Source organism: Sinocyclocheilus rhinocerous, unplaced genomic scaffold (assembly GCF_001515625.1).
Source record: "Sinocyclocheilus rhinocerous isolate Xijiao unplaced genomic scaffold, SAMN03320098_v1.1 scaffold306, whole genome shotgun sequence".
Lineage (NCBI taxonomy): Eukaryota > Metazoa > Chordata > Actinopteri > Cypriniformes > Cyprinidae > Sinocyclocheilus > Sinocyclocheilus rhinocerous.
Genome location: NW_015662161.1, coordinates 170,159 through 193,940, shown reverse-complemented (window position 1 = coordinate 193,940; position 23,782 = coordinate 170,159). Strand labels below are relative to the sequence as shown.

Sequence of the window (23,782 nt, the reverse complement as noted above, 5' to 3'; positions counted from 1 at the left end):
AACGATTCAGATGAGATTATGAATGCAATGGCCAATCAGAGGTGTTCAGATGAGTCATCACTGAAACAGCAGAGTTCTGTTGTTCGGCGCACGCTGACTGAATTCTGACTCGCGAATTCTCTCATTATAAACAACAAAGTGCAGATGTACGTCCGATGTATAAGAGATTTATTCATCATATAGTGTATATTCACCGAGTTTAACGGGAGTGTTTTTAAAGTGCATAAACTCGCGCTAGACTGAGCTTGTGATGATGTTCTTTGGTAATGTAATGTTCTTTGCTCGTTTTCTGTAGCTGCTTTTTGAATAACTGAGGAAATGTAAGCATTATAATTAGTAACTTACGATGTTTCTATTAATTTGTTAAGTTAACTACAAATTCAATTAATTTGTTATGTTAAATACAAATTCAGTCATATTAAAAACAGGCTGCTTTTAGCCTTACGCTGGAGTTGGTTCACTTTCTCGCAATGAAACTAAGTAAATAATTACATAAATTAGCACGATAATATCGTGCATCGGCGATCTCACAAGCTGACGATAGGACGATATGAAAATTGAGCATATCGCCCAACACTAGTGCATTCATTACAAATAAGCTGATTATTACAACTACAAAAGCAGTTCAATGGAGAGCAGAGAGTGGTGAGGGGAAGCACCAGTCATCAAGAAGTTTATATATAACTCAGGGTTGTTGCAGTATCAGTATCGTTATGGGATGGGAAAAAGGAAAAAGTGGTATTGATCCATCCCAACAAAAAGTATAAAATTTACTCAATTTGTGTGCACTGTGTATTTTTTATGCTTAGAGTATTGTGACGTCAGCTTAGCGACAAACTCTATTGGAATCAATTAGTGCACTTCACATTAGGAGTGCTATTTGTATGATAGGCTACATGGGGTTCCTGCCAACGCAGAGCGTTCCAAATCAGTCACTTACAAGTGTCAAATAAATTCCATGTTTAAAAATGTAGTGCGACTGCCGCTTGCACAACACGAAAGCAGCAGCTTTTATTCTTAAGACAAAAGTGAGATCGGAAAGATCGTGACAACACAAGACACTACATGAGCGAAGGCCTACAGAAGTTCCCCCACAGGAAGTACCAGAAAAGTGTGTTCTGAAGACTCTGACAGCTCGTGTACTGCTTTACCGTCAGCGGTGTTGAGAGAAGCGTGTTTTAAAAGAAAGAGTGAATGCTTGCCAAATACAAAGACGCTGTCAGGTATGAGAGCCACGAGAGGCATTAGAGAGAAAGAGAAAGATGGACAGATTGGGTGAGAAGGTACATTCTGACCTGTGCTGCTGTTGAGAGATTGAGACGCATGAATCAAATGTATGACACTTCACTGCATGACACTTACATAAGACTAGTAAAACAATGGTTTTAAATCAAGAAACAAAACTAAGCTAGTCCTGAAAGCGGAAGATAATGCAGCTTAAGGCTTTAACCTTTTAAAGCTAATCTTCATCTTCTATTGGTCAGGCTTACATAACTGGAGATCTGTCAGGGGATGTTATATGCCAACATACACCATCAAATCTCTGAAAAGGCAAAAACAGAAGCGGTTACGCATTCTAACCAGCAGATGGGGCAAAATCTGATCTCATGTTGCACAAAGAGCTAATTCATCTGAAACACTTTCAGATGTTAAGACTCATAATCCTAAGACTTACAATGACAAAAAACATCACATATGGGACAAAGTAATTATTAACTTACTCTGCGGGACTTGGACCTGGTCTGTGTTGTGAATGACTGTGTGATGCAATCAGTGTTTTGTTGATTGAGCTCATTGGGTGGATTTCACGTCATATTTCACACCAAATCAAAACAAACCAAAAAATGTCCCGTTCAAAAAACCATTAAGATGCTTGCATTGTGACATTTTAATAGATATTAAGCACATTTTACCCCCTTCTGTTCTCATTACCAAATCACAGCAATGTAAATTTTTTTAAAAAGGAAGAAAAAAAAAACATTACAGTAATTTACTGCAATGGGGCAAATGCATACATTAATCCCATAATAATGGGAATGCCAAAAAAGAAAACCTCTGTTACTGCAATGAGAATTGGTAGCAAGAAATGCATTTAACGGTCATGGAGTTGTCATGTCACAATGGAAAAATACTAATGGTTCTAAAAATATTTGGTTCTAAAAAAATACTACCATTCAAGTTTGAGGTCAGTATGAGTTTTTAATGTTTTTGAGTAAAGTCTCTTCTGTTTACCACGGCTGCATTTATCTGATCAAAAATACAGTAAAAACAGTATTGTTGTAAAATATTATTACAATTTAAAGTAACTTTTTTTATTTTAATATATTTAAAAAATAATAATTCCTGTGATCCAAAGCTGAATTTTCAGCATCATTACTCCAGTCTTCGGTACCACATGATCCTTCAGAAATCATTCTAATATTTAGTGCTAAAGAAACATTTCTTATTATTATCAATGTTAATATTTTTGTGGAAACATTCCTTTCAGAATTCTTTGATGAAAATTTGTTTTGTTTTTTTTTTAAAGCATTTATAAATCAATCTTTTGGTCAATTTAATGTTTTCTTGCTGGATAAATGTTTTGTTTTGTTTTTAATTATTGACCCCAAACGTTTGAACAGTAGTGCAATTTTTATTTTGATTTACATTTTATTTTGTTTAAAAAAAAAACAGAATGACATTTAAACTTACACACATTATTTAAACTATTATAAAAAAAATGATATCACCAAAAAAGAAAAAAAGGTGCAACAGACATTAATGTACACTTGCACTGATTAAAAATTGCAGGTGTGTACCAAAACATCCGCGAGGTGTACCAAACCAAATATACAAATAAATCTATCTGCACTGTGCAACAAAATAAACAAAGGAACAACAGTGGCTGCGAGGTGAACAATTTTTAAATACTTTCATGAAGCTTGTGGGGGAACAAAGGCAGATGCATGGCATATTTCAGTAATTCCTGAACAGGAATGCTGTCTTCTTGAGGAAATCACTCAACATGTTATCTGAACAACTGCCTGTCAGATGACCAAGGACACTCATGCCACTATACATAAAGAAGATATAATGTGAAAAACATGTCTTTAGAGTCATAAATGGGGTGTGATGGCTGTCTGTGTCTTTTAAAAGAGCAATAAAGAAAAAAAATATATGTTTTTAACCACGTAGTGAAGCAACCTTATCTCTAGAAGTGAAAGATAGGGGAAGGTCTACTGTTTACTACATGATAGGCCTTCACTATCACAGGCCCCCACTGCATATCAGCTACAAAAAGTGTCACCAGTGACAAGCGTCTTTACCCCGGGCCGAGCGACTGAATGGCACGTAGGCGGAATTACACTGAGATCCAGCTCTTGCGTTTACGACCACTGCCTGCTCAATCTACTCCTAACTAGCACTAAGTTAATGCCACAGAATCATCTCAAGCCCTGGACAGTTCACCATTTCCTCTTGAGTATGCCAACAAGTTGATATATTGTGTACAACTTGCAACGCTGGAACCGAAAGTCGAGCATCTAAGAGGAAGCCGAGCAGTGACACTTCTCAACTGAAACTGTGTCACCAGATATGCACTGTCGCTTTTCAATCGAGAAAGCATTTTATAGTTATTGCCATTTCTGGCACGCTTGTGACATCCGGAAACAAACAAGAAACATTTTTGTCTGAATGTTTGTTTTTAGGGTTCTGACAGATTTTTATAGCAGTACATATTAACCATATCTTTTCAAAATACAACCTCACGTCACTTTGAAAACAACTTGTCTTATAGGCTACACATTTCAAAAATGTGGGGTCAGCATATTTTTACTTTTTATATGCATTTAAAAAAAATTAATTAATAGCTTTTTCAGCAAGCATGCATTAAATTGATCAAAAGTGACAACACATTTACAATGTTAAAATGTTTCAAATAAAAGCTTTTTTTACTTTCCATTTCTGATAGCACAACTGTTTTCACCATTGATTAAAAAAAAAATGTTTCCTGAGCTGCAAATCAGCATTTTAGAATGATTTCTGAAGGATCATTGCAATTTTTATTTTGATTTACATTTTATTTTGTTTAAAAAAAAAACAGAATGACATTTAAACTTACACACATTATTTAAACTATTATAAAAAAAATGATATCACCAAAAAAGAAAAAAAGGTGCAACAGACATTAATGTACACTTGCACTGATTAAAAATTGCAGGTGTGTACCAAAACATCCGCGAGGTGTACCAAACCAAATATACAAATAAATCTATCTGCACTGTGCAACAAAATAAACAAAGGAACAACAGTGGCTGCGAGGTGAACAATTTTTAAATACTTTCATGAAGCTTGTGGGGGAACAAAGGCAGATGCATGGCATATTTCAGTAATTCCTGAACAGGAATGCTGTCTTCTTGAGGAAATCACTCAACATGTTATCTGAACAACTGCCTGTCAGATGACCAAGGACACTCATGCCACTATACATAAAGAAGATATAATGTGAAAAACATGTCTTTAGAGTCATAAATGGGGTGTGATGGCTGTCTGTGTCTTTTAAAAGAGCAATAAAGAAAAAAAATATATGTTTTTAACCACGTAGTGAAGCAACCTTATCTCTAGAAGTGAAAGATAGGGGAAGGTCTACTGTTTACTACATGATAGGCCTTCACTATCACAGGCCCCCACTGCATATCAGCTACAAAAAGTGTCACCAGTGACAAGCGTCTTTACCCCGGGCCGAGCGACTGAATGGCACGTAGGCGGAATTACACTGAGATCCAGCTCTTGCGTTTACGACCACTGCCTGCTCAATCTACTCCTAACTAGCACTAAGTTAATGCCACAGAATCATCTCAAGCCCTGGACAGTTCACCATTTCCTCTTGAGTATGCCAACAAGTTGATATATTGTGTACAACTTGCAACGCTGGAACCGAAAGTCGAGCATCTAAGAGGAAGCCGAGCAGTGACACTTCTCAACTGAAACTGTGTCACCAGATATGCACTGTCGCTTTTCAATCGAGAAAGCATTTTATAGTTATTGCCATTTCTGGCACGCTTGTGACATCCGGAAACAAACAAGAAACATTTTTGTCTGAATGTTTGTTTTTAGGGTTCTGACAGATTTTTATAGCAGTACATATTAACCATATCTTTTCAAAATACAACCTCACGTCACTTTGAAAACAACTTGTCTTATAGGCTACACATTTCAAAAATGTGGGGTCAGCATATTTTTACTTTTTATATGCATTTAAAAAAAATTAATTAATAGCTTTTTCAGCAAGCATGCATTAAATTGATCAAAAGTGACAACACATTTACAATGTTAAAATGTTTCAAATAAAAGCTTTTTTTACTTTCCATTTCTGATAGCACAACTGTTTTCACCATTGATTAAAAAAAAAATGTTTCCTGAGCTGCAAATCAGCATTTTAGAATGATTTCTGAAGGATCATGTGACACTGAAGACTGGAGTAATGATGCTGAAAACTTTAAAATATATTCAAATAGAAAGCAGTTATTTTAAATTGTAATAATATTTCACAATATTGCGGTTTACCGTATTTTGATCAAATAAATGCAGCCTTGGTGACCATAAGAGACTTTTTTCAAGAACATTTTACGGACCCCAAACTTTTGAACAGTAGTGTATATTAAACTAAATAACCGACTTCATTACCAACAAATAAAATTCATACATAACTAATAAACTTTGGTGGAAATGTAAACAACTTCATAAGAGCATCACAAGATATGGCACCTCACCTCACCAGTCAAAAGGTCTAGACAAGTCATCAAATTAGTTTTTAGATTTCATCTTATTTTAATAGCAGGATGCAACTATTACGAAAATGAACAGGGCTGCGTTTGCCAAAAGCATCGTAAGCTTAAGTTGATCGTAAAAAGGATCTCACAAATCATCTTAGACTTGCGGACCATAGTATAATATTAATCTATAAGTACAATATTAATCTACTATATAATATATATTATTATATATGGTAGATTAATATTATATTATATCCGAGCTGTCTGGAACGCAGCATTAGGTTAACAGTTCAATAAACGAGCGTGTACTACAATTACGGGCCATTCTATAAATTGACATTTCAGCACTTGACAAACGGATAGCGACTCCTAAGTAGCACTTAAAGCATGGCTACGTGCGATTGTGTTAAGTGCTTTTTCTGGAAACGCACGTGAGACAATAACGAACGTTCGTAAAATGACTCGTAGAAAACGCTCTTAAGCGTTAAGATCAATTGTTATCGAGAAACGCAGCCCAGAGCTGGAAACCAGATTATATGAGGTTGGTTTAACATTTCTGTGCACTAAGTATCTCACATAATTCAATTGTTTTAATGTAAAAAAAAAAAAAGGAGTGGGTGTGTCCAAACTTTTAACTGGTAGTGAAATGGCAAGAAATGTCACAATCCTAGTAATGAGAACAACCAAACATCCATCACGTCGCTGCATTCCTCACAAAACAACCACAGCAGGCATGCACAGAGAGCTGCACATTAATGCTACGAACGCTGCATGGAAAATTACCAAGATGAAGCAGTAAATGACTATTAACCTGTTGAATATAATTCAAAGTGCATGCTACATTTCTGTTCATCTACATTTGTTGACATTTTTCCCATTAAATATTCCAATTAATATCAAACAATCTTACCTGAGCCTGTGTGTATGCTTTAAAAAAAAAAAAAACATTGTCTGGAGCTAAACTAAATCAAGACAAAAGAAGAGTAGGGTTCCCACACCTTTAGACCAAATTCCTTGATTACTGGTTAAAGTTTTATTAAATTTTTTTTTTATTATTATTTATAGAGATAACACTTGCACAGACCAAATTCTAGTTAATTAAATATTGAGTGTACCTCAAAAAATCCACTATATAATCATTCAAATGAGTTTTCTACGCCTAGAAACTTGTTTTTAAAATCCCTTGACGTTTCCAGGCCTTCCATGACCGTGGGAACCCTGCATGAGAGTGAACGTTCAAGCAGTCAGACCCCTTAAATCATTCAGATCACCAGTGGCACCTCACCTGTCGTCCTCCCCATCAATGGGAATGGGTATACCGAAAAGACTGTTGACAGCCGGACTGGGCAACTGCAGGCCTTCTGTGATTAAGGGCTTCACCATGTCTTTACTGTGAACCTGAGCAGACGCATCAGACATCCTCCGACTCTCATCCGTCTGGCTGAAGACGCTGGTGCCCATTCCCGCTGCCGTCCCATTGCGGGGAACCTGGGACGCCTGGCTGTGTGCGGAGGTATTGAGTGATCCTACTGCGAGCGTCACCGGTGCTACAGGCAAGCTCTGAGTGCTTTGCAGAGTTGTCGATAAACCATGCATTACTCCTGAGGCCTGGTATTGTGCCACCGGTTGCTGCTGCTGAATGGAGGGTATAGGGGCGATGCTGCTCAACAGCCCCACCACAGGATGCTGCGCCAGATTTGGGACAGGCGACACCAGTGCGCTCCCTAAGGGAACACCTCCAGGGAGTCCAGACATTTCTAGTGTACCCAGAACCTGCACCCCTCCTGTGGCCGGGGTCGGAAGAGGGGACAACCCCTGACTGACGACATGTCCGACGGAAAGGCTCAACCCAGGGAGAGTCTGGGTGACTGTAATGGGCATGCTGCGCTGGCCGTAATCAGGCTGACTGGTTGATATCAGAGCCGGCTGGCTTTGCAGTTGGTGCGTAATAGGCTGGGGTTGATAAAGCAGCGGCTGCACTTGAGGAGAAGGAGGGATGCTGGGAGATTTCTGAAGGTGGGCACCCGGGTGTCCTCCCTCGTGAGCGGGTGGATGGAGACTGTGCTGAGCAGACGGAGGCACTGGCTTATTATTACTAAAGGACTCAGGTGACCCGGACCCCAGGGCCACGTTGAAGCTGTGCGATTCTAGATTATGAGGCGGACTGGTGAAACACGACCCGTCTGAATTTACATCAGGAGACATTACGGAGCCGACGGTGGCCCCGAGCCCACTGTCTCTATCCGCTCCGGGCTCGGTCACATTGGTGTGCCTTATACTATCCACAGTCCTGCTCATCCCAGAGCCCTCGGGGTCTTTCTCGTAATACTCCATACAGGTCCACCGGCCCCTCCTGAAGGGCTCTCCGGTGCCGTGATCAAGCTTAATGACCCTGAAGCGAGAACTGCAGCTGGTTATAGTCGTCGCGCTTGATGAACTAGTGACTTGCGCTGTTTGAGTCCCAGAGGCCTGGATGCCCTGGTGGTGACCCAAGTTGCGCGGGCCAAACCCGCCGTTCTGGGGAGTCTGTCCCTCTGAATCCCCCACATTATTCAAAGTCTCCTCTGAGGAGCTCCTGTCACATACCTCAGTCCTGGACCTGTCAAATATCTCGGAGGACACGTCCTCTGTCCGGGACTCATCCGGGTCATCCAGGCTCTCGGTGTCGTCGGTCGCGTTGTTGGCCGCGACTTGAGCCTGAGTCACACTCGTGATCTGAAAGCAACTCTTCTTCTTGGCCGGCATCCTAGACATGCTTAACAGCTTTTTGAGACACCTTAAAGACGCCGCTGACTTGACAAAACAGCAAACAGTTGCCCCAAATTTCACAGTTTTCCGCGACGATCGTGCGTCATCCGTCTTCCTCTTCTCTCCTGTTGCATTTTCGACGCGCGCGCGGCGGACGAAAACAACCTCCGCGAGCCGTGTGTGCGAGATGACGTGTCGGTTATTAATTTATCCTCATATGCTGGTGATCAGAGCTCGGTAAGGGCGGTGTGTGTAAGGCCGCTGTCGTAGATTCGGCTGCGTTCACTCCCCCTGCTGCCTCTCACTTCTCTACCTAACGTTACATATGAGTATCAAACACATCCGGAACGAGCGCGTTTAAACGCCGCCTAATATGTCACGACACTCGGCGACTAGATGCCGGCGTACTAACAAAACAATCACGAAAACAGTTTGAAATTAAAGTTTATAGCTAACTATAACTAGCAGACTTCGGAAACAGAAAATCGAAAAATTTCACCTCCCGACAAGATGGCTATGTAAATTCGCGATGCATGCTGGGAAACGAGCGCAACAGGCATGGCGCGTAAATAGGATGGTGAATACGGATCCTACGTTCAAACAAGTGCAGTGGCGTAAGTTCCTTTACATTTACATTTAGTCATTTAGCAGACGCTTTTATCCAAAGCGACTTACAAATGAGGACAATAGAAGCAGTCAAAACTAACAAAAGAGCAACAATATATAAGTGCAAATGACAAGTCTCGGTTAGCCTAACGCAGTACACGTAGCAAGGTGTATATATATATATATATTATACAAACACATACACACACACACAAAGAAAAACAAGTAGATAGAATAGAAAAAATAGAATAGAAAAATATAAATACATTTTTTTAATAAAAAAAGAAGATAAATGTAGATAAAGTAGAATTAAAATAGAATAGAATAGATTTATTTGAGTTAGAGGGTCAAATAAAGGTGGAACAGATGTGTTTTTAGTCGTTTCTTGAAGATGGCTAAGGACTCAGCTACTCGGATTGTAGATACAGTAGATTCCTACTCAATTGATTGATTCCTTTACCCTTTCGTTTTCAATGTGCGCATATTAAAACGCGAAAATAACGGCCGTAATGCCAAATCTCATTATGAAACGTGTTGGTTTAGCGCTACGCAAAAGATGTGAGTATAAACAAAATGATTGAGGAGGCCAGGGCTACTTGTCGCATTAAAAAATAAAATAAAAAAATAATTCACTTGTAGGCTACTGTAAATATTAGTCAGAGTAATTTATTTTCGAAAGTCCGTTTAAGTCTTGTCTACATAAAAGCTTTCAAAGGTTTACACAATTATTGTCTACGCAAAAAATAATAAACATCACTATATGGGGTAAGTTAAATCACAATAGGAACTTGCCATTAAATATATTATTTAGCCGATCAGGAAAACAATTTTGTTACCTTTTTATGTTACCTTTTTTATGTTACATTTTTCTATCTATCTATCTATCTATCTATCTATCTATCTATCTGTTGTCTGTCTGTCTGTCTGTCTGTCTATCTATCTATCTATCTATCTGTCTGTCTGTCTGTCTGTCTGTCTGTCTATCTATCTATCTATCTGTCTGTCTGTCTGTCTGTCTGTCTGTCTATCTATCTGTCTGTCTGTCTGTCTGTCTGTCTGTTCGTCTATCTGTCTGTCTGTCTGTCTATCTGTCTGTCTGTCTGTCTATCTATCTAAGTACTATTTTAGCCAACAGAAACTGTATAAAAAAATAAAGAAACTGTAACCTAATACAACATATAAAACATTTTATGGAAAACAGCTTTTAACAGTTGCAGCTTTGCTGTTAAAATCTAGGTTTTTTTTTCTTGCCTGAATATATTCATATGTTTTTTTCCCATAAGCTATTGCTGAAATATAATGATATTTTGGACAGAATTCACAATAAATAAATAAATCAGATTTAAGAGAGAACAGTGAAATCAACATATAAAATCACCGTTGGAGAAAATAGGCATTTGTGCAATTGGTTTTTTATTTTTTTTACTTAAAATAAAAAATAAAAAAACTCTATAGTTACTGAGATTAAAACTTTGTGACAACTTATCTGTGTGACTGCAGTTGCAAAGTGTTGTTCAGTTCTTCCGAGAAATACACATATCATACTTTATATTCATCTGAAGTACTTCCTCTCTAGCTGCCATCGTCCAGTGTTGTTATCATATTGATACATTTATTTCATTTTATATTTTATTATTTTTGGCTATTATAGTGCAGTGGCATTGTGCAGAATATCAACTATGACCAGTAGGGGGAGTAATTGCATTCTGCACACACTGACTTCTGATTTCACTTCATCGCTTAAACATTCTGGAATCATCTGTTGGCTGTATTTTATCATTCTTTTTGGTCCGAATGATCCTAATGTATAATAATTGCTTTTACATGTACATGTCACGTGTAATATAGAAATAACGCGCAGTAAATTCACGACCATTAACCTACTTTGAGGAAAAGCAGGAAGTGGTTTAGTTCAACAGTGAGGAGCCTCCCATCTTGTGGATTTTTTTTTCAAAGATTTATTGCATATCCAGTTCGTAAAGCTCCGCTTCTATCACATTTTAGAAAATGTGTTATGTGCATTATATCCTTATTCTTCAACTATAATCTTGTGCCTAAAAGCAGCTAAAATGTTACTACTTTTTATCATAAGTTGTCTGTTGGATTTAGAGGAGTTACACGGTCAGGTGATTACAATAATGTTCCTTGGCTTTCTCGAAAAAGTCAGTTGAGATAACAGGACTGTAGGCAATGGGTGTGCCTCCCAAATGATTGGCTTGTAAATATTAAAAATCCAATATTTTACACGGGTCCTACTTCTTGCCTTATCTTTCCGCAGACGTTTTCCTCTTTTGTTTTTTTATCCGCCATCTCTATCTTTCTGTCGCTCGGCTCGGCTAATGTCCATCCCATGCACTGAAAGCTCTCTCCTCCACATCACGAGTAGACACGCCCCTTATTGCTGATTGGCTACAAGTTTGTTTTGCTATTCGGCCCGAATCAGTTTTCTAAAGTGTTTTTGAAAAATCACATACCCTGCCTTTAATATGTCATGGTTTTCTTGTCATCGCTTGCCACATAATGACATCGGATATGAGTGGTGTGGCTGCAGAAGTTGTATGTCTCTGTGAAATAAAATAAAAAACGTGAGGTAGAAAAATTTAACTTTTAGGTTTTCATTTCATTTGTTAGATGTTAAATTATAAAATGTGTCATCTGAAACAGCAGATTCTCTTGATTAATTTGATATATAACATTTACTTATTCACAAAAATGGGAATTTAGCTGACCTGATGGGCAGGATTGTTGAACTGCTTTCTTTATGGACTAACAAAGATTTCACAAAATATGGCAGTGATTATAGGCTGACATTTGACTCAGTTGTGACTAATACACACACAAACTATCTGTTGTTTTTAAATTTGTTAGCCCATGTTTTATGTATTGTTCAGTAAGTTAGATGTTTTAAAAGTAAAATGTTTCCTTTTTTTACTTTTTAGATTATAATGCTTATGATAAAATGGGCTGGAGTTGGGGGAAGACTGCAGGGCAAAATTATTTTAGCATGATTAAAAAAATAAGTAACTTTATTAACAAAATAAATTAATGTACAATACAAACTGATATTCATGTTTTAGTGTTACACATGGGTTACACTGTGGTTTGTGTGTGTACAGTTTGAAGCCGCCTCTCAGATAACATCGGGGCCCCTTCATCGCTGGCCCCCTGAAAGCATGATATTTAACATTTGCCTATAAAAACAAATATAGGCAAATGTGTATCAATTTTGACCCATATCTGGGGTATTAAACCAAAAATGGCATGTCGTCACAAACTTTATTTCTTCTGTGGAACTTAAATGAAGATATTTTGAGGAATGTCTCAGTATTTTTTTTTTAGTGTCCATACATCAATCATTCATATAGCATACTATTATAGTTTTTATTAATATTTTTTGTTAGTTTTTATATGTGACCCTGGACCACAAATCCTGTCATAAGTAGCACAGGTATATTTGTAGCAATAGCATACATTGTATGGGTCAAAATTATAGATTTTTATTTTATGCCAAAAATAATTAGGATATTAAGTAAAGATCATGTTCCATGAAGATATTTTGTAAATTTTCTACCGTAAATATATTAAAACTTAATTTTTGATTAGTAATATGCATTGCTAAGAACTTCATTTGGACAACTTTAAAGGCGATTTTCTCAATATTTTGATTTTTTTGCACCCTCAGATTCCAGGTTTTCAAATAGTTGTATCTCAGCCAAATATTGTCCTATCCTAACAAACCATACATCAATGGAAAGCTTATTTTATATTTAAATGTTTCAGATGTTTGATGTTTAAATCTCAATATTATAAAATTGAACCTCAAGACTGGTTTTGTGGTCCAGGGTCACATATGTTCCATTTTCATTTTAGTTTTATTTAAGTTTTCATTATTTACTGGTAGGCCTATATTTTTTTCCATTTTCATTAGTTGTCTTTTTAATATGCCTATATAATTTTTTTCCGTTTTAGCTTTTGTCATTATAGTAGGCTACATCAAGCTAAACTGAATGAAAATGAGAAATGTTGTTGTGACAAATAGATGAACAAAAATATGTTTTTTAAATATATATTTTATTTGAGTTAACATGTATTTCGTTTCAAGTAACGAAAATGCATTTAGTTGTAATAATAACCCAAGTGAAGTCTGTAACCAAAATTGTTTGGTTACCAACATAGTACCAATAAATATCGTTATTTGTGTGTCATACAGGTTTGGAGAACATGAGGGTGAGTAAATGATGACCGATTTTTATTTTATTTTTTTGGATAAACTATCCCTTTAATTGTGACTTTCCTGAAATAACACTTAATGTGGAAAAATATAACAAAAGGTAACAAATTCATGAGCTATAACGAGGAAAAAATAAGCCAATTTCCACATTTTACCTTAAAAACTAAGTGTTGTTAAAGTAATTACATCTTGATAATGAGATCGAGCTGGCGCTTTGACATCAGAGGGACTATTTTCTTCCAGCGTCGCAGTGGCGGCGGTGAGTCGTCTGCGCGGAGGGATATAGCACGGGACTACACCCAGGCGCTGTCTCAGTCCGTCGGCTTTCTTTCCTTCCAGAGCTGAGATTTCACACAAGCCAGCGAGCCAGACAGCACAGGAGACGCCAAAACCCTCCTTCCGCACAACCCTCGCTAGACCTTTAGCACTTGTAGCGTTAAATCCACTCCAGTGGGTGTAGTTCGTCCTTTATATCCTTTCAAATCACAGAAAAATGTCTTGGCAAAGCTACGTGGAGAACCTGATGGCCGATGGCAGCTGCCAGGATGTCGCCATTGTTGGCTTTACGGACGCCAAATACGTTTGGGCATCGTCAGAGGGTGGTACTTTTAGCGGTATAACGGTAAGATTTTGCTAGATTAGCACCCGTTGTGCGGTTAACGCTTCGTTTTAATTGAATTCGGGGTGTAATTTGTGTGTTGGGGCGAGCGGAGAGATTCGGGTGTTAGCAGGCTAGTCAGCTTTAGCACGCGTGCACGGGGAGCCGGTCTCGTGCATAGCGCGAGCTAACCATTTCAAGCATATATCTTACAATAAAATGAACACTCGTTAGCGTGTTTAGCATTAGCAAAGCTGCGACTCATATTTTTCCCATAAAAGCGAAAGGACGGAGTGAATGTTAGTGTTTCTGCTGAATGGATCGAGGCCCAGATGAAGGCACAGGGCTGTGGCCACGGCCTCCAGACTTCATTACTTCTATCACAATGAACCATATTATGCTTATCTAACGACCCTAGTTAAAGTGCAACCGCTGTATAGCCGAACCCGCATAGCAAGTTTTCTTTAGGTTTCGACGACTTTCATTGGATGTAAACGGGTCTGGCTCTGATTAAATCACACATTTCCCCTTTTGCATTATTCAGCAATATCGATTTCTGCCATATCTATCTACGCATTGTTTTTATATTTTACCGGACAGCACAGGAGACGCCAAAACCCTCCATCCGCACAACCCTCGCTAGACCTTTAGCACGTGTAGCGTTAAATCCACTCCAGTGGGTGTAGTTTGTCCTATACATCCTTTCAAATCACAGAAAAATGTCTTGGCAAAGCTACGTGGATAATCTGATGGACGATGGCAGCTGCCAGGATGCCGCCATTGTTGGCTACACGGACGCCAAATACGTTTGGGCATCGTCAGAGGGTGGTACTTTTAGCGGTATAACGGTAAGATTTTGCTAGATTAGCACCAGTTGTGCGGTTAACGCTTCGTTTTCATTGAATTCGGGGTGTAATTTGTGTGTTAGGGCGAGCGGAGGGATTCGGGTGTTAGCAAGCTAGTCAGCTTTAGCACGCGTGCACGGGGAGCCGGTCTCGTGCATAGCGCGAGCTAACCATTTCAAGCATATATCTTACAATAAAATTAACACTCGTTAGCGTGTTTAGCATTAGCAAAGCTGCGACGGTACAGCCGAGCCTCATATTTTTCCCATAAAAGCGAAAGGACGGAGTGAATGTTAGTGTTTCTGCTGAATGGATCGAGGCCCAGATGAAGGCACAGGGCTGTGGCCACGGCCTCCAGACTTCATTACTTCTATCACAATGAACCATATTATGCTTATCTAACGACCCTAGTTAAAGTGCAACCGCTGTATAGCCGAACCCGCATAGCAAGTTTTCTTTAGGTTTCGACGACTTTCATTGGATGTAAACGGGTCTGGCTCTGATTAAATCACACATTTCCTTTTGCATTATTCAGCAATATCGATTTCTGCCATATCTACGCATTGTTTTTATATTTTATTAGTGCTTCAAATGCACAGATGCCCTCTCTAGATTATTAATAAGCCCGGGATTGTTCCAGAGATCGGACTCGGTCTGATCAGTCTTGAGATAAGCTGCAGTCTTAGGCCACGAGAGGAGGAAGTTCAGACAGTGGCGCCTGTGCTTCAAGTTTTTCCCTACAGGAACACAAAGATGGCGTCCTGTCGCGTGTGAATGCTTACTCTTTCCCGCATCTCACTGTTAGTATTAGAACATGTCGAGCTGTTTGTGCTGTCACGGTAAAAAAAAGTGGTTCAACCTCAATTGCAATTATTTTGAATACTCCCGGAGTGGGTCATATTGGTTGCACTCATGCAATGCTAATGCATGCAAATAATCCTTTCAGGTTTTCAACAAGTCTAATTTTATACAGCTTGTGTAACCTGCATGATACTAAATCTTACTTAAAGATGTGAATATTAAAATAAGTGTCTTTTTTTTAATGCTTACTTTTTCAGCCTGATGAAATCGATGTCATTGTCGGCAAAGACCGAGAGGGCTTCTTCACCAGTGGGCTGACTATAGGGAAAAAGAAGTGCTCTGTGATCAGAGACAGCCTTCATGTGGAAGGGGACTGGACAATGGACATCAGGACAAAGAGTCATAATGGAGAACCGACATACAATGTTTCCATAGGCAGAGCTGGCAAAGGTAAACTATACGTGTGAAATGTTTAATATATTCCAGATCACTCACAAGCACATTATTATTTTATAGATTAATTTAATTAGGGATCTGAGTCTGCTCGGAACACGTATTAGTATAGATTAGCCTGGGGCGACCCTGGGAAACGTCTAACTCCTTACGATTTTCTAATTTTTATTTCACCAGTGAAGTGTCTTTTCATAGTTAATTTAGGAAAATGACCCTTAATGCTAAGATGTGCCCACTCATACAGTCTGCCTTTGTGGTCCTCTTTTTGAATATAAGGATAATCAGACATGGAAGGTATAGTTTTAAGCCAGTGCAATCTTCTGTCCCCCACTCCTCCTCTCTGGAAAACACCCAAGAGCTGGATTTCAGCGCTGTGCATGTACAAGCTTTTCTTGGTCTAACAGTTTTCTTAAACCGCGTGTGAGATTTCCCTTCACCTTATCACTGTTTAATGAATTGGGGTCTGGGCTATCAATCTTTCGCTTGTGCGGAAATCAACCCATCACACCCTATTATCTATGTTAGGTAAATCATCAGGGCGCAAGTCATAGACACTGATAATTTGCACAATCCCAATGGTAAGTTTTAAAGATCTGACACTCATAACCAAAGTTTTATTATGCCCAGTGTGTTTTAGCACACGCTCAATAGATGATATAGTGTCAGAGTGGTCCTACGAAAGTCTCGCAGAGATATCGTAGCAAGGTAACTCTGTTTCTAAGGGATTTAGGGTGTGTGGGGCGGGTCGAAGGTCCTCTTGAATGTGGCAGCGTCAAATTCCCCTTCCTATTTCCTCTTTCCTGTACACTAAAATATGTCACTACAAAGCTCAAGCAGCCAGCTTCAGACCTCCTTGTCAAATACTCTGAATCGCTTTCTTCTACTTGGTTGCTTTTAATGGTGAAACGCATGTGCATGCAAACACTTCTGATTGCAATTGTGATTCTCTTTCTCCTCTGTTTCATGATTGTTCCCTTTTTTTCCCTAACCACCACACTTCTCAACTTTCACCTTTTCTATTTCTTCTCTTTCAGTCTTGGTTCTTGTAATGGGCAAAGAAGGGGTCCATGGAGGCGGATTGAATAAGAAGGCATACTCAATGGCAAAATACTTGAGGGATTCAGGGTTCTAATGTAATTAAGCTTGTTTAGTTTCACTTGAGGGACAGAAAGAAGAAAGAAGTTTGCTGTTAAGCTTTCTCCTTCAAGCAGTTAATGTCTTGAAAAATCTTAATAGCAGTCAAGGGAAGAATGGTGATAATATCCTATAATGTCCCCGTGTCATCGGGGGGAAAGACTTTTTTTTTTCTTTTCAGTTTTGTTCATTTGTCGTCTTCTTTCTTTCCTTATGCACTCCAGTGTTGGTTATAGTCATGGGAAAGGAAGGTACCCACGGAGGATCGCTCAACAAGAAAGCATTTGGCATGTCTGAGTACCTGAGGAAAGTTGGATACTAAAGCAGCCCCTTCCCATCCATCCACACAGCAGCTCACTTTAATACACCGCACCACACTACCCATCCACCCACCCCTACCCTCATCCTCGCCCCCTTTTTGTCAACTTGACAACACTACCAGAAACAGTTAGATGCATCGTTGTCTCTCTCCAAATCTATCTGTCCGTTTTTATTTTATGAAGTTTTCCTTGTGTTTAATGCTCCATGTCCTTTAGTTTTGACATCTTTTTTTGTGCCACAGTGAATCAAGCATGTTGGTTTTATGAAGGTTCAATCACAAACACTACTGTACATAACCATAGATGTAAAATGAAGAATTTTTAAAACAATTGGACGACCCAGAATTTGTGTAAATTCACAAGTAAATTAAAGTCACTACATGGTCCAATTTCTTTCCTTAGGCACTGCTAATGAACCAGCTTAAGATAGATTGATGCCTCTCGAGTGCTTCGAGCCCTTGCTGAGCTCTCATGGTCTTCCTTGTATACAGCATGTCCAGGATGGAAAAAAGTGCATGCATATCTTTTAGGTCAATATCATCGTTTTCCAGTAACTAACTACACCACCTTGTCTCAGCTTTGAGAATGAAGTTAACCAGTCACGTAACACTTCTTATTTCTTCTTTTCCTTATTATTGTTTTCATTTTCTTTGCTCGGTTTGATCCTGAATGAATTTAGTAAGCACCTCTGCCCCTGCCCTCGTGAACTGCACCACCTTCGCCCCAGCTACTATTATATGCCCTGTACCTTCTTTAGTTTGAGAACCTTATATCAAATGCTTTTGCTGTAGTATTTGGATGTGGTCTTGTAAGTCATTGGTCGAATGTTGGAATATTTTGAGTGTGGTGGCAGATCAGCATTTACAAGGTTTGGGTTAAGTTGTTCCCCAAGAGTCTTTGCATCCCGGACTCTGTATGGACATTCCATCACTACAATAGCTCAGGCACTTAGAACTGTTGTTTGCCAGCTCCTGTAAAATGTTTTCCTTTTTGTTTGTCCTTTGTTTTTGTTTTCTTTCTTTCTTTTTTTTTTTAAGACAAAAGTGCTGCCATCCCTATGTACCTCTGCTTCTGTCCGTTTCACTTTGGGTTCTCTAATAGAACCAAGTTTTTGTTGCATCCAGTGGGATTAACAGAATTGCTCCAAACTGTTGTTGTTAAAGTTGACTGCTAGCTTCATCTGTTGCTGACTTTATAACTAAATTCTCAACACTTCAAATACAGATTGTTACACCAAACTCATTCTGTTAAACACTATTACTGGCGTAACATTTTGAAATAAAAAATCAAATATATAACTAGTTCCTCTCATGAATGTCTTGAATAGATGAAACGGCAGTCTTATTGTTAACATGTCACCTCAAAATTCTTAAACATTTTTGACTTTTAATGTTATTTTCAAGAATGAAACCATTTGGAAGTCATTGCCTTGTAAACTACTTAACTGCGATGTATCAAACTGTCATAGCACGGTACAAATGCTTCATTAAATAGACAAAAAAAAAAAAAAGATACTAAAGTCAACTGTGTACACTAACTTTTTCTGGGATATGGTGGTATTAGTTGGAAAAAGACCACTAGTTGAAGTCAGTTGTATTGTGGAAACTTGTTAAATAAAGCTGTGTATCCTGTGCCATAATGTAGATCTGATCTGTTGCTACTGTGAGATGGATTTTAACTGCTGCCTTGTGAAGAGTCAATTCTTCATTGGCACCTTTGGGATATTTGGCATCAATTCAACCTCCAGGGCGTGTGGAAAATGTACAGATTAAAGAAAAGCATCAAATTATGTCCAGTTCTCTCCCTTCTTACACCGGACCAGCTGATATTCAACTCTATTTGCGTGGAAGGAAAGGAAAAAAAACAAATGCCATGATTTAACCACCTTGTTTACAGACAAATCAAATAAACCTATTCCAACCAGAAAATTGTTCACTCGTTTGTCTTCAAGCATCTTTCTATCAATTTGTAGAAATTGAAGTCAACAGACGACAGTCTAGGGCATGGTAGGTCGCAGAAAATTAGTTTTCCTAAGCATTGTTGTGTTTAGTTTGTGAACTTACTGATATTAAAAGAATATCTTTTTGCTTACACTGCTCTAAACCTCATTAATTTGTAATTGACATGGGTAATCCTGAAGGGGACGCTATAATCACAAACATTAAAGTGTTGTACATCTCAGATGACTTGATTTAATTTTATTGCCGGTAAAATTAGCTTATATAATGTGAAGATTTTTCACATTTCACAATGAGAATTTGCCACTTGTGGATGCCATTTATGATGGCCTGACAAACAGTTGCGTGTATGTGTGTATTTGTACTTGTTTATGCTACATTGTGGGGACCAAATGTCCCCACAAGGATAGTAAAACCTGAAATGTTTGACATTGTGGGGACTGGCCTGCGGTCCACACGAGGGGGGAAAAAAATCTGAAAGTGTAACAATGCAAACAGGTTTTCTGTAAGGGGTAGGTTTATTAGGGGTTAGGCCGGGGATAGAAAATATCGTTTGGTCAGTATAAAAGTAATAGAAGTCTATGCAAAGTCCCCACAATTCACAGAAACAAACACACACAAGTATTCCTGTCATTATAGTGACATTCCATAGGGGTAACAAACTATATTATCTCTCCCTACACTAACCCTACTCCTAAACATACCCTACGAAAAGTCTGTTTTCTCATAAAAAATATTACAAATCTCCCACAAGGATTTCAGATATTGCCATTTTTGTGGGGACATTTTGTCCCAAATATAGGGTTTCCCTGAACCACTCACTGACACACATTTACAAAATAGTGGTTATCATCGAAGATAAATCACTTGTGTAAAAAAAAAAAATTACATTTGGCTAACCCTAAATTGCAAACAAGTTCTTTAAAAATTATATCTATTGAATCTATATAGATGTACCAAACGATTGACTGATTAACCATTAAAATGAGTTAGATTAAATAATAGACAAATGTATTAAACTGAATGAGAAGATATGCAAATAAAAAGTTTGATAGAGCTCTATGAAAGGTAGTTACTATGAATGAAACATTTATATAGATGAAACACTTATTTTGTGTCGTGAAAAGAGTACTTTGTGTGTATTGTACTAAGACAATTGAAAATTAAAATGTTTGAAAAAAGTGCATTTTTGATGATCTGTTGTGATAGTACTAAGAGTTTTGAAAATGTAACGGTTGCTTGTGAAAATGGTACCAAAGCGAATTTTTAAAAAAAAACTAGTCACACCAGAGGTGTTCAGCTGGGATTAGGACTTTGCTTTCTGCAGACCAGTCAAGTTCTTCCACCCTGACTGAATCATTCATTTCTTTTTGAACCTTGCCTTATACACAGAGGCATTGTCATGTTAGAATAGAAAAGGGTCCTGTCCAAACTGTTGCTATAAAATTAGAAGCACACAATTCCCTCATTATATACTTAAACATTAAGATTTGTACTCGTGGAAATGACTAAAATAGTCAAACCTGTTCATTAGAAGGGGGTGTCCCAATACTTTTGTCTATATATACACTAGTCAACATTTGAAGTGGATCAAAACCTTTCATCAAAGTTGCCCTAAAACCTAAAACCAAAATGCGTTCTTGTCTTAGGACAATTTGATGAACTTTTTTGATCCACTTCAAATGTTGAGCCAAATGCTGTGGGGTAAATTGAGTCAGCATTTTAACTTAATAATAATAATACATTTTATTTAAGGCGCCTTTCAAATCACTCAAGGTCACCGTACATCATGAACAATAAATAAAACAGCAATAAATAACAATAAATAGCAATATCAATGAACCATAAAAAGAAAAACTTACCCCATCATAAGGCACTGTAGTTAAGCTAAATCTCTGAATTATAAACTGGTATTTTAATGTGATATATTACTGGTTTAGTTTATCATATATACATATTTTGTAGTTTATTTGATAGGGACAGTGTACAAGTGCACCAAATCCTTCTCTGATAAGAACCAGAAAATGCTTTTCATTGCATTATAATCAGATATATATATTGACATTTAAACTTCATTTGGTTGGTTTTATGTTGTTAAAGTTAACTTCATGAAAAGAAATATGACTGTTTGTAAAATGAAATTATTAAATTCGTTTTTTTAATTATTATGTATTTCACATGGGTTTGAATCAGATTTGGTCAGATGGTCATTTTACACCCAGATGGTGCATCTTACCCACTGACTCGACTCGGGTCAACTTACCCCTAACCCGGGGACAACTGAGCCATGGGAACACTTTTATTATAAGAAGCCATATTTTTAGAACCCTTTGTCATAGATACATTCTGATCACTTAAAATTATAGGAATAGCCTACTTTCATTAGGATAGGATAGGATAGGATAGATACTTTCATTTTTCATCACATTATAATCAGATATATCTTTCCACCTGTAGTCACTAATGGCCAACAAACTCTGTTTAGTCTGTTTTTAGGAAGGCTACAACTTTGGTGTTCAACATATTGTTTCAGAAATGCAAACAATTAAATATTGAAATTTAATCTTCATTTGGTTGGTTTTATGTTGTTAAAGTTAACTTCATGAAAAGAAATATGACTGTTTGTAAAATGAAATTATTAAATTCGTTTTTTTAATTATTATGTATTTCACATGGGTTTGAATCAGATTTGGTCAGATGGTCATTTTACACCCAGATGGTGCATCTTACCCACTGACTCGACTCGGGTCAACTTACCCCTAACCCGGGGCAAACTGAGCCATAAGAACACTTTTATTATAAGAAGCCATATTTTTAGAACCCTTTGTCATAGATACATTCTGATCATTTAAAATGATAGGAATACTTTCATTAGGATAGGATAGATACTTTCATTGTAGGACCACATGAGTAAAAAATGGACCTATTTTACACCCACTCTCCCCTATAAGTATTAGACTTTTAATTTAATATTTTACAGCATAAATCTATATTATATACTAATAAACAACTCATTTAGAACATTTATATATATTTTTTTTACTATTTATAGGCCTACTATTAATATGGTTTTAATAAAATATGATGTGTTATAGATTACTAGTATCAAGACAAGTGATTATAATGGGAAACACACTTAATTACAAGAATTAAAGTGTGACAAACTGCTAAATATTCTATATGATGATTTACCTGCTGGCTTGCTGGATCTTTGAATTCATGTTTGCAATGTTGAACTGACTTTAGCAGCCTCCCTTCGCTCTTTCTCTCTCTCTCTCTGTCTTCTTTTTGTGAAGGCATTTTTTATTTTTATTTTTGTCTACAAAGTGTGCCAACAACAGCGAATTTTGTGTTATTTATATTAGATCTGATCGGGTATAATAATTTGATAAGACATTCTAATTCTAAGAACTTGGATATTTTGTTCAAGTTGTTAGTACTTTTAGAAGACCGAGAGCAAATTATTATCGACAGAAACACAAAAACAAACTACCAAACTAAATTATAGTGAATTCTAGATCATACGTACCATCAGCGATCATCAGTAATACTGAAATCAATGCAGATTTACATAAATAATGCTGCATCTTCCAATAGCCTATGCGAAATTAAACAAAACGATAATGTCTACTAGCTGCAAATTATCGCAGATATTACTGCTGACGGACGCTTCTGTTAGCGCAATGCGGCAGACTAAACACTTCATTTCACTTTCATTTTTACTTTCACTTCTAAATTCGGGTCGAGTCAGATGATTAACGGAACGTAGGCGCATAAGCAGTACAAACACTTCAGCACAATAACTTAACTGTTTAATCATTCTGAAGTTGATCATCCGAGAGAAAATAACCAAAACCTTGCAGGAATGTCGCAATAAATAGTAATCAACAAACTACTATTCCCATAATGCTTTACTGGGATAGTAAGTAACGTTCAGAGTTATGAGAGAACTAGTTTGCAATGTTGAACTGTCTTTAGCAGCCTCCCTTCGCTCTTTCTCTCTCTGTCTCTGTCTTTTTTTGCGAAGGCATTTTTTTCCCGTCTACATACAAAGTGCGCCAACAACAGCGAATTATTAGTGTTATTTATATTAGATCTGATCGGGTACAATAATTTGATTAGACATTCTAATTCTAAGATATTTCACTTTTAAAAGACCGAGAGCAAATCATTACCGACAGAAATACAAAAACAAACTACCAAATTACTAATTCAGCGAATCATCCACTGACTGTAATGTGGATTGTAATGCATCCACCTGTTAATGCTACGACATTGCTTGGGAACTGTGGCCTCCACTCCAGAGAGCGGCACACAGATCGTGAGTGATGCTGC

The 23,782-nt window shown here is 37.7% G+C and overlaps 2 protein-coding genes across 6 annotated transcripts in view; one reads left to right on the top strand and one right to left on the bottom strand.

The window, feature by feature from the left end:
* Positions 1 to 9,084, bottom strand: part of LOC107727513 (TSC22 domain family protein 2-like) — a 25,562-nt gene extending 16,478 nt beyond the window's left edge. For all 3 annotated transcript variants that reach the window (XR_001638368.1, XM_016537386.1, XM_016537388.1), the window contains exon 1: positions 7,039 to 9,084. Coding sequence is in view for 2 of the 3 variants with exons in the window: in XM_016537386.1 (XP_016392872.1) it covers positions 7,039 to 8,507 (1,469 nt within the window). In the remaining variant the exon portion in view is untranslated. The remainder of the gene's footprint in view (positions 1 to 7,038) is intronic.
* Positions 9,085 to 13,574: 4,490 nt separating this feature from the next.
* Positions 13,575 to 19,417, top strand: LOC107727512 (profilin-2-like). Of its 3 annotated transcripts, none has more exons than XM_016537384.1 (3): positions 13,575 to 13,960; positions 15,840 to 16,032; positions 17,394 to 19,417. In XM_016537384.1, exons 1-3 carry the CDS (start codon positions 13,832 to 13,834, stop codon positions 17,489 to 17,491), a joined length of 420 nt encoding a protein of 139 aa, XP_016392870.1. In that variant the 5' UTR covers positions 13,575 to 13,831; the 3' UTR covers positions 17,492 to 19,417. The 3 variants fall into 3 exon arrangements, with proteins under 3 accessions (XP_016392870.1, XP_016392869.1, XP_016392871.1); XM_016537383.1 differs by lacking the exon at positions 13,575 to 13,960 and adding an exon at positions 14,535 to 14,784; XM_016537385.1 differs by lacking the exons at positions 13,575 to 13,960; positions 17,394 to 19,417 and adding exons at positions 14,535 to 14,784; positions 17,070 to 17,387.
* Positions 19,418 to 23,782: the final 4,365 nt, after the last annotated feature.

Excerpts from the sequence above, each read along its gene's own strand:
- LOC107727512 (XM_016537384.1), top strand. The coding sequence starts at position 13,832 with ATGTCTTGGCAAAGCTACGTGGAGAACCTGATGGCCGATGGCAGCTGC. Across the intron at positions 13,961-15,839 it reads GTACTTTTAGCGGTATAACG|CCTGATGAAATCGATGTCAT; the intron begins GTAAGATTTTGC and ends TTACTTTTTCAG. Across the intron at positions 16,033-17,393 it reads CATAGGCAGAGCTGGCAAAG|TGTTGGTTATAGTCATGGGA; the intron begins GTAAACTATACG and ends TATGCACTCCAG.